Below are 10,796 nucleotides of genomic sequence, written 5' to 3' on the forward strand. Positions count from 1 at the left end.
GCGCCCCCAAACGTATGACATTGAAAACCTGGATTGCCGGGATATCTTGTCAATGGCGGGAAATGTATTAATGGCTAAACTCTCAAAATGGCTGCCAAACTTGCATTGTTTGATGAAAACTCACCTTTTAATAACTTTTAATCATTAAGATGTTTAGATTACACATAAAAACAATTGGAGTTGATCAGGTTAAATTTCTAAGAGGAGTTTGTAAAGTACGACATCTTGAAATGACAAAAAAGACACAATTAATTACAAATTAATTAATAACTTCCTGTTGGATTTAGGATATTCTTCCAAGAGGCTTTTTTGCTGAGTCAGGTCCAGAAGATCAAAAACAAAAAAAGTATTAAGGTTCAAGATTTGTTTGAATACATATGCTGATCTTTACCTGCAGAAATCTGGGATTACCAACAGTCATTTCCACGATGAAAACCTTATGATAACAGTTCAGAATCTGTTTTCTGCTGGCACTGAGACATCTGCAACCACAGTGAGATGGGGACTTCTGTTCATGGCCAAATATGCAAAAATACAGGGTAAGGAGTTATACTGTAGATGTGCACTGCTTACAGTAAACATTCAGGCCAAACTATTGTACTTTATCAACACAAATCACCATCATAACAACAAGACCAGGGTTTTTTCTGGCTGAGATTTTTGCTTTTATTGCAAAATGCACAATTGCTTCACTAAACTGCCCCACTATGAAGCCCGTTTCACACATGCAAACCTGAAATTACCTAGACATTACCCAGTGGAGCTGTATGTGAAATCTCAAATGTCTGAATCCGTTGGACTGGACATCAAACGGTCTGAACCCAGCAGGGCTGGACTGGCCATCTGGCATACCGGGCATTTTCCCGGTGGGCCGACGCACTTTTGGGCCGAATAGCCGATATAAGTAGGCCTTTTTTTTTATTTATTTATTTTTTTTTGCCGCGCCGACCCATAAAGAACGCACAGCGTCCCATTGGTTAATTTTCTTTATTGCCACTGGCCTGACCCAATCAAATCCAGGAACCCCATTCCCACTCCGGGCCGCAAATTTACGAATCCCACTATTGCCACGCCTCCCGGCCCTGAGACACAAGCTGTAATAGTTATGCTGGAAGTTTAGCATCCACGTTAAAATGGACAAATGACCACCAAAGCGCAAGGGAGGTGCAGAGAAATTACGGGAGAAAAAGATTAAGAATCTACAGGCGGGTTCCTCAAAATGTGAGAACTCACAGCAAGTGGGTGGGCGTGTTTGATGACGTTTCTGTTGACAAAACTAAAAGGAAACAAACATCCGACGCCAAAGGGCAAACGCCGAAATCTTCATACTGTCAACATGCTGCCCATGGCAGATGATGACATATTTTACTGCAGGTAGCATGTAGCTACTATAGTTAGCAGTAGACGCTAATTGAGTATAGCAGCACTTTCTACAGTTAAAGGCTTTTAAACCAAATACTACACAACCAAATCGATCAAACCACCCAAACCCCCCTCCCCCCGCTTAAGGGCTTGCCTGTCCTGTCTTCTGCATGAGACACTGTCCAAAGTTCACATGTGAAAAGGACTGAGAACTCTACAACTACGAGACTTTACTTTGGCACAGCAGTGCTTTCAGCTAAATACTTACAAGATAATGCTAACTTGTGCTTATTGCCAAGTATCTAAAAATACAAGGTAAAGAGCTTTCATAGAAAAACATTCAGTCCAACTCAAACTATGTGAGTACATTGTTTTCATTAAAACAAAAGCTTTTCATCTTCCAGACCAGGTCCAGGAAGAGCTGAGCAGGGAAATAGGAAGTCGTCAAGTACAGGCCGCGGACAGGAAGAACCTGCACTTCACCAACGCTGTAATCCATGAGACACAGAGACTGGCCAGCATCACCCCGTTGTCACTTCCTCACAAAACTACCAAAGATGTCACCTTTCAGGGTTACGTCATTAAGAAGGTCAGACTGAATAAAACACATAATATGCCCTCCGTAGTCATTTTCAATGTGACATTTGATAAATGTAGAAAATATTTTCTGGGTGTGAGACACTTTAAGGACTTTTAAAAAAATGCTATCACCTATCATCTAGAAAATCATTTAAATTCCGGTATTGTCCACAGGGGACCGCAGTATCTCCTCTCATGACATCTGTCCTGTATGATGAGAGTGAGTGGGAGAGGCCACACAGCTTTTATCCTGCTCACTTCCTGGACAAAGACGGGAAGTTTGTGAAGCGAGAAGCTTTCATGCCTTTTTCTGCAGGTTGGTGAGCTTTAAACCAGGGTCACACATACGTGAATGCAGGCGGGGGACCATTGCGAGTCGATGCGATATCTTCTGGTTAGGTACAGCGACAAGACAGGCCTCTTTCATCTGGGCTTTCCTAAAAAACTACCCGATCAACCACAGACATTGGCTGCGATTACTTAAATTGAACTTGGATTGGCTTCAAAACTGGAAGCGAATAAAAATCCTTTGCTAGCATAGAATGGAAGACAATGGGAGGCGGGTAATCACTGAGTAATCACTGGTTAATTTTGCGCATGTGTGACTATGCCATTATTCTTTATTTAGGATCCCCATTATTCCTAAAATCCCAGTAGGCTCGATTTGCCACACCTATCTACACAGTAGAGCCCTACGCGGGACGGTTTTCCTAATCCTCAATGTGATATCATGACTTTGCGTAAATATACTGTACAGGGCCACTTTCTCAAGCCAAGTGGCGTGTTATCTGTACGCATTTTGAGCTATGCGCGTGTATGTCTACGCTGTATACAGCGGACTTAAACATACACGCCACTTTGTGTGATCTGCACGCATTTTGAGCACCGTATACAGCGGACGGGTTGGGTTTAGGAAAAAAACAACGGGGTTGGATTTAGTAACAGAAGACAGCGACGGTTGAGTTTAGAAACGTGACACGCGGGACACGAAGGGTTTCATACTACTCGCTACGGCGTGAATTCACACGCAATCGCAAGGCAATGTAAGTCAATGGAGGCCAAACGGCGTCGATAAAGATGTTAAAAAGCAAGTATGCTTCTTGATAACACGCCAATAATGGCATAAGAATTGGCGTGTCATACATACGCCACTTCATGAGATCAGTCTGTAATCCCGCTTTGGCCGAGGCATCACTTGTTGTTAGTTGTTTACTGGCAGATGACAGGAAGCTTTTCCTTTGCGCTCTCTTGCAGGTCATAGAGCTTGTCCTGGAGAGAGTTTGGCCAGGATGGAGCTCTTCATTTTCTTCACCAGCCTCCTGCAGCACTTCCGCTTCACTCCTCCTCCTGGAGTTTCAGTGGATGAACTGGATCTGACTCCACGTGTGGGCTTCACCCTCAACCCCTTACCTCACAAATTGTGTGCTACCCCTGTACATGAGGAAGAGGAGGGCTTGAGAATTTAAAAAGTAGTTTAAAAGTAATGAAAATGTTCAACACCAGTGATGTAATGAAGAAAATGTTTGTTGAACGTTTGCTTTGGAAGCGCTCATGTCCCAGCATAGGACTTTGTTCATTAGCTACTTACTGTGTATGCCAGCAGAACACAAGCATTTAACAAGGGTTACAAAAAAGGCTGTCTTGTAACTTGACTAACAGTTTGATGTACACAATAAACAATGAATGAATGAACTCTCTGTCAGCCTAAGGTTTTCTAACCTTACCTCAGCATTAATCTTGGAGGTGTTCAGCCTTCCCAACTGCTGCAAACTCAGAGCTGCAAATCATTTTGTTGCAAATCAAATATGAAATGTATACTGTATGTTGTGACGTGTTTTTTTGACAAATGTATCTCAAAAGAAACATAAGTGCTGTGTTCATAATGTCAACTGCTAGTGTTGAAGAAGGGGGTTGGGGTTAATGGGTATGCAAAACAAAGGACTTTAACTTTATGGGAAAGAATGTGGTTTTGGTTAAATATTCACCCAAAAAATACTTTTCAACATTTAACCAAGGTGATAATATGTCAAGTAGAACTTGACAGAGAAAGTCAAGAAGAAACGTCTCAGAGAAAGTCAGGTATACGTCGTCATTGCTTCTTTCTTTGGTTGCGCCTTGCTTTATTGTACAGTATATTTTCTGTATCTGGTTAAAAAACAAGTATTACTGTTAACTTACATAATTGTAAAGCTTACGAGTTAAAATAAAATATTTTAAAAAATAGCCTTTTAAGGTCAGCAGTAGGCCTGTCGCGATAGTCAATAAATCAATTAATCGCACGATAGAAAAAATTAGCTCGATAATTGTTCTGGCCGCGATAATTTCCATTTGCATGCTTATTTGTTTTCCTCTCTCTACCAAAGAGACTGGAGGACCACTCTCGGTTTCTTAGCGTAACGAGGAGTGAACCCTCTTGTCAGTCGCATGGTCTTTGTGTGGAGGGGACTCCTGGAGGAGAGAGAGAGAGAGAGAAAGTTGAGAGTTGGAGCAGGGTTTCCCGCAGCACTTTGCAGTTAAGACGCCGTCAAAAAAAAGAAAAAGTATATGAGCGATATCCGCCGTGGTTACTCGCCGTCCTGTTTTCTCCCTTTCATTTCAAACCACACAGTTGACAACCTGCAGGTGGAGGCGGTGGAGACGGGCTCGGACATACACGCCGCTGTGGGCGGTTTCAGGAAACTGGGTTGCATGTGTCCGACAATGCACAGAACATTAACAGGTCCAAGCCTACAGCTGTCCGCTGTCAGTGTGCCAAATGGCCAATTATCACCAGAAGAACTTTCCTCTCTGTCAGCTGGTGGATAGCACCGATTACCTGCTTCCAACTACCAATGTTTATTTGTTGGCTGACATGTTTGAACTGTATATTTGCTCAACTATTAATGGTAGGATATTTTTTTCTAATGAAAGAGTGCATATCTTATCTCTCTGATTTAAAATTGATTAAATGGAACACACAGATGTACTGTTTGTGGTTATTTTTGGAATATTTTGAACAATTGAAATCAATTGAAATCAAAGCACACATTACTTGAAATAAAGACATAAAATAAGTAGAAAATAACTGGAATTTTTTGCAACCAAATACATTTTAAATATTGCTATGTCAAAGTTTAAACACAGGCCTTTCAACAGGGGGGAGCTGTGTTTGTGTCCAGGAAAAGTGAAGACTCACGGTGCTCTGTACCTGGTTCCAAATCTTATTTTCTCAGCTACATTCAACTGTAAGACTGCTAAACGTAACTGTCATGTGACTCTATGTTACTTTATATTTTATGTTGATGAGAATGTGTTGAACTGGGGCTATATACAAGCCGTTCCCACTCCGAACTCGTAAAATACGGACGTTTGGACAGTGGCTGTCAGCGTCTAAAGTGACGAAAAATTTTCTATTATTCCAAAAATACATTTCACCTTTCATTATTACTTTGGCAAAAGAATAAGAATGTATTTGTCATTTTCCTTTTAATTTTCAATACTGGGTCAAATGACCCTCCATAGCTGTACCTCCGTAATCACAATATACTTATAGAATATACTATTAAATGTGACATTTCACTAAAAATTTGTTTTCTCAAATCCTCTTTCCTCACATCTTTTGCTGTACTTGAAAGAGTCTAGTGACAGGATGAGGTCACATGTACTGTCTGTAGTCTGATGTGTGTGTTTTATCACCTCTGCATCCGAATGGCCCAAATGCAGAGTATTGAAGAAGGCCTTCACACAGCGGTCGTTACCCATCTGGAATCAGCCTTCACCGATGTTCGTGTTTTTACACGGTACGGGGAGATATTTGGTCCTACACATTTCTGCAGGATCCCCTGTTTCACAGAAAGAAGACATTTTGTCAGTTTTGTGTTCCTGCTGTCTGTGTAGACTGATTATTTAGTGACTGTTTGTTCTTACCAGCTGCAGAGTCTGACATGAACATCAGCACCACCAGAAGAAGGACGGCAGTAACCACAACAGGACGCATGGTTCAGGGCTCTCACAGCACTCTGCAACTGGAATATAATCTAATAACACACAGGAACAATTATATATATACAGAATATGCATAAACAACTCCACCAGGATAAAAGTGCAGTGTTGGTTATAGCTTTGAAGGCTGAGAGAGACTAACTGGCCACAAAATGAGTTTCACCAGGACTTACCCCACCTTAACAGACAAGAAAGGCATCTTTGAATCAGAGCTCTACACCAAATTCTGCTAGTTTTTACAAACAATAAGTGACAGATATGATTATAAATTGATTTTATTTCATGTTTTCAGCAGTTTGTCTGTTTTTAATATATGAACCAGGAATCCCCCTCAAGTCCTCTGAAGTCTTTTAGTTGATTCAAAATGCAGGTGTGTTTTTTAGTTTTTATGCCTGATGAAGATCTTCTTTAAACTGAAGTTTTAAACCTCTAAAGATCCTTTTCTGTTCTACTAAAACACACAGAGACCAACGGGACTCACCTCAGGTGAAGTAGTGTAGTAGTCTCGTTCCTCGTTCCTCGTCCGTCTGGATGTCAGTCTGATCTCTGCCTCAGTTAAATATTCAGAGCTGATGCCCTGAATACATGTGATTTTACTAATCAAACACAAACAGTCTGAGAAAAACCAAGTGCCAAAAACATAAAAAAAACTCAAGTCAACATAAGTCAATAAGCCCCGGGTCAAGGTTGGACTTAATGGTGAGATCAAACATGAGTAGTTTGTTTTTCATCAACTAAAGAAGCCCTTGTGTCTGTGAGTGTGTACATTGGGATTGGGCCCATTACATCTCTCCTGCCTCGTTGCTCAGGGATTATTTGATTTTACTGCCAACCCTAATCCTAAAAGTATATAAAGATACAGGTATCCTCCTCTCCCTGAGGAGATTTTGAACTTGTGCAGCCGCTTTGAATCATCCTGGGAAGAATTAAGAAATGATATTTGTTCAGCAGTTTCCTGACCTCACTTTCCCTGAGTGAAACTACTAATATTGGATAGAAACAGGGCAGCAAGTGTGCTTTCAAAATGTGAACCTCAAAAATACAAATCAGTTAAAAAGATTACTGCTTTTTTACTGTAAGTATCAAAGGAAGATTAAACTCAAGGGCAACTGGACCTGTTTAAGGTTCTTGAAGTTGTTACGACTCTCATCTGAGGCCAATATTTGGCTATTTGGCCTCATGTGAGAATGCCAACGATGGTTGTTCAGACTTGGCCTGTCTGTGTCTGTGAAAAAGGTTTGGAGCAGTTTGTGAACAGTGTTTTCTGTTGGAGATGGTAAGTCCCTTTGGGGTGGACTTTGGGCTTTTTCACTTTGTAAACCTATAACATGCACAAAAAAAGATATATGACACCATAAAGGAAAGGGAAAAAGCCAAAAAGCATAATATGAGCACTTTAAGTTTAGCGTCTTTACAGATAAATTTAGCCGAGAAAAGGTGACTGTGAGTCGGGTACAGAGCTCCGTGAGGTTACGGCTGCGTGGCAGTTAAGTTTAACCAACAAAAGGTGACCGTCCTGCGGCGACGACAGTTAACTTTAGGCTACAAAAAAGTCACAAAAAATGTGGATTTAACAACAGCTAATGTTGGGAGGAGTTGACCAATAGGAACTGCTGCACTGTTGTCTTGGGCTCACCAAGTTTCAGTTCAAAATGTCAAATCAATTTGCAGAATTGGTCGTTGGGTCTTGGGGGTGGGGGGGGGGTTTAAAAGTATGGTTATATGTATATATGTTTATAAGAGCAAAGTAAGAAGGTTGGAAGTAGGGCTGGATAATTAATTAATCGAAAAGTAATCTAAACTGAAATTCAGAACCTCTAACCAATACAATGAACCTATAGTTTACAGTTGTATATATTGTAATATTTATTTAATGCTAATTTAAACAATATTCTACCTCTAGGAAGTAGAGCGTGTACGGTACCTGTCCCAGCGCCTCGCAAGGTGTCCAGTGACCAAAGGGCTGTACACATTTTGTACCCTATTTTAACTAGAGATGTTCTGATACCAGTATCGGTATCGCCTCCGATACTTCCTAAAACGCTGGTATTGGTATCGGGAAGTACTGGAGTTTATGCACCGATCAGATACCACGTAATAATGCCCTAAAGAAAATCTACGTTAAAGTAGTTTATTTATGTTCTTTTTCCGTTATAACTGACTGTCAAACTGCAGAATAAAAGAAAGTTCTGTGGCGTTCATTATTCATGTTTCACAAAGAGTTTAACCTGAGCCAGACCGACAACAAAGATAGAAATAATATCACATCCATACAGAGATAGTAGTATACAGCTGTTATACATCATATCATCTATACAGAGATAGTAGTATACAGCTGTTATACATCATATCATCCATACAGAGATAGTAGTATACAGCTGTTATACATCATATCATCCATACAGAGATAGTAGTATACAGCTGTTATACATCATATCATCATACAGAGATAGTAGTATACAGCTGTTATACATCATATCATCATACAGAGATAGTAGTATACAGCTGTTATACATCATATCATCATACAGAGATAGTAGTATACAGCTGTTATACATCATATCATCATACAGAGATAGTAGTATACAGCTGTTATACATCATATCATCCATACAGAGATAGTAGTATACAGTTGTTATATATCATATCATCATACAGAGATAGTAGTATACAGCTGTTATACATCATATCATCATACAGAGATAGTAGTATACAGTTGTTAAAACATAATAAAATATATGACACACTGGTATCGGCCGATACGCAAGTTCAGGTATCAGAATCGGTATCGGGAAGCAAAAAATGGTATCGGACCATCTCTAGTTTTAACAATCTAAGCGCACGGCGTGAAGCGCCTGGTGTAGGTGTGTTTCGGGCGTGTCCACATCCACTTTTGTTAGTTTGACGACAGAAAAAAGGGTCCGTGTGCCGGGTGCATGGTTCTAAAGGGTTGTACTTAGTGTCTTCATTAATCAGAGGTGTGTTTTGGGCGTAACATGCAATCAACCAATCAGAGATCATCTCCCATTCCCTTTCCCCATTCCCCATAACAATGAAATGCTGCGTTATTGACTTTAGACCAGGTTTTTGTTGGTCAATGGTGCCATCACTTCCCACTGCCTCAAGATAGCAATACTCCCAGAATGCACCTGAACACACCTCCCTGTAAGACCAGCACGCCCAGAATGCACCTGAACACACCTCCCTGTAAGACCAGCACGCCCAGAATGCACCTGAACACACCTCCCTGTAACACCAGCACGCCCAGAATGCACCTGAACACACCTCCCTGTAAGACCAGCACGCCCAGAATGCACCTGAACACACCTCCCTGTAACACCAGCACGCCCAGAATGTACCTGAACACACCTCCCTGTAAGACCAGCACACCCATGGGCCACAGATGAGCGCAGGTGCATTTGCTGTTTAAACGACGTGGACATTGGACGGGAAACTGACAACTGCGTCGGTCTTAAACTAGCAAAGACAGTTGTGTCGGGCTTTGCGCTGCAGCGGATGCAAGATAGGTCTCTTAGAGCTACATACATTAACTTAGATAAATGAAAAGCTGTCAGATAAATGTAGTGGAGAAGTAGAAAGTGGTGTAAAATAAAAAAGTATGAGTGCATCAAATTTGTACTTGAAGTAAATGCACTAGATAGATTTCACCACTGCTTTTCAACGCGTGGAAGGTGACTCAGCTGCTCTTCAGCGCGACCACGCTGCCGTGTAGGCGAGGGAAGGAAGCGTGCTGGCAGATGGTCGGCAGGCGGAGAATCTGAATCCATTCACAGAGCGAGAGAGACACATGAATGAAGACAAACAGTCAGCAGAGACAGATTAACACCACACCGATCAGAGAACAAAGAAAGCAACAGTGGGAACAGTGTGTGGGAGCTTGTTTTCATTCTTTCACTTCCATTCAGAGAGCTGCTTCTGGTTCTTAGCCTCCCCTCCTTTATATATATATATGTTTTTAAGCTTTGAGTGTTATTTAATTATTATTTGCTCCAACTTTTCAGACACAGGTATGCAGCATGAGGGGGGAGAGAGAGGGGGAAGACAGGCCACAGGTTGGACTCGAACCCGTGGCTACTGCGTCGAGGAATAAACCCCTCCATATGGGTGTAAACTCCACCAACCGAGCCACCCAGGCACCCAAATTGCATATTTTCTAAAGTGAAAAACATAACATTGTGAGAGGAGCTCCAAACCCAGCCAAATACGTGCACCTTAGTATTCCACATACTTCTGGAAAATGCAGGCTTCCCCCTCTCTGGCTCTGGCTCGTTGACGTAAAACTGACCAGTTAAGCGTGATTTATGCTTCTGCGTTAAATCAACGCCGTGGCTACGTACGTAGGTACGTGGAGACACGGACTCTGCACCGTAGCCTGACCTCACCTCTTGAAAAATGGAACTACACGTCGCTCTGCCGTGGCTTGGTAGCGTTGCATTTCCTGGTTCTCCTCTTCCATAAACAACATGAAATCAAGGAGAGGGTTAACTTCTCCTGCTCCAGATTTCCCACCGTGGTCAGAAAGAACAGAGGAGACTCTTTGTTTCTCTCACTATGACTCTAGAGTCATATATAGGGTCAAATATAGAATCGATTTTAAGGTAATGTTACTTGTTTTTAAAGGAGCTCTAAGCGATGTCACACGTTTTTTAAGCAACAACATTGTTTGTCACATACAGCAAACATCTCCTCACTATCTGCTAGCTGTCTGTCCCCTGAACACACTGTAAAAAAACATCTCACTATCTGCTAGCTGCCTGTCCCCTGAACACACTGTAAAAAAACATCTCCCAAGAAGTGCCGTCACCCAACATCGTTTAGAGCACCTTTAAGTGCCATGTAATTTCTTTTCAGTA

The 10,796-nt window shown here is 41.5% G+C and overlaps 1 protein-coding gene across 1 annotated transcript in view; it reads left to right on the top strand.

Annotated features, from left to right (window-relative positions):
* Positions 1–3,620, top strand: part of LOC116059925 (cytochrome P450 2K1-like) — a 5,736-nt gene extending 2,116 nt beyond the window's left edge. The window contains exons 6-9 of the mRNA XM_031313196.2: positions 398–539; positions 1,767–1,951; positions 2,116–2,257; positions 3,196–3,620. Coding sequence (XP_031169056.1) covers positions 398–539; positions 1,767–1,951; positions 2,116–2,257; positions 3,196–3,407 — 681 coding nt within the window. The 3' untranslated portion in view covers positions 3,408–3,620. The remainder of the gene's footprint in view (positions 1–397; positions 540–1,766; positions 1,952–2,115; positions 2,258–3,195) is intronic.
* The last annotated feature ends 7,176 nt before the right edge of the window (positions 3,621–10,796 follow it).

The sequence above is a fragment of the Sander lucioperca genome, chromosome 3 (genome assembly GCF_008315115.2).
Source record: "Sander lucioperca isolate FBNREF2018 chromosome 3, SLUC_FBN_1.2, whole genome shotgun sequence".
Lineage (NCBI taxonomy): Eukaryota > Metazoa > Chordata > Actinopteri > Perciformes > Percidae > Sander > Sander lucioperca.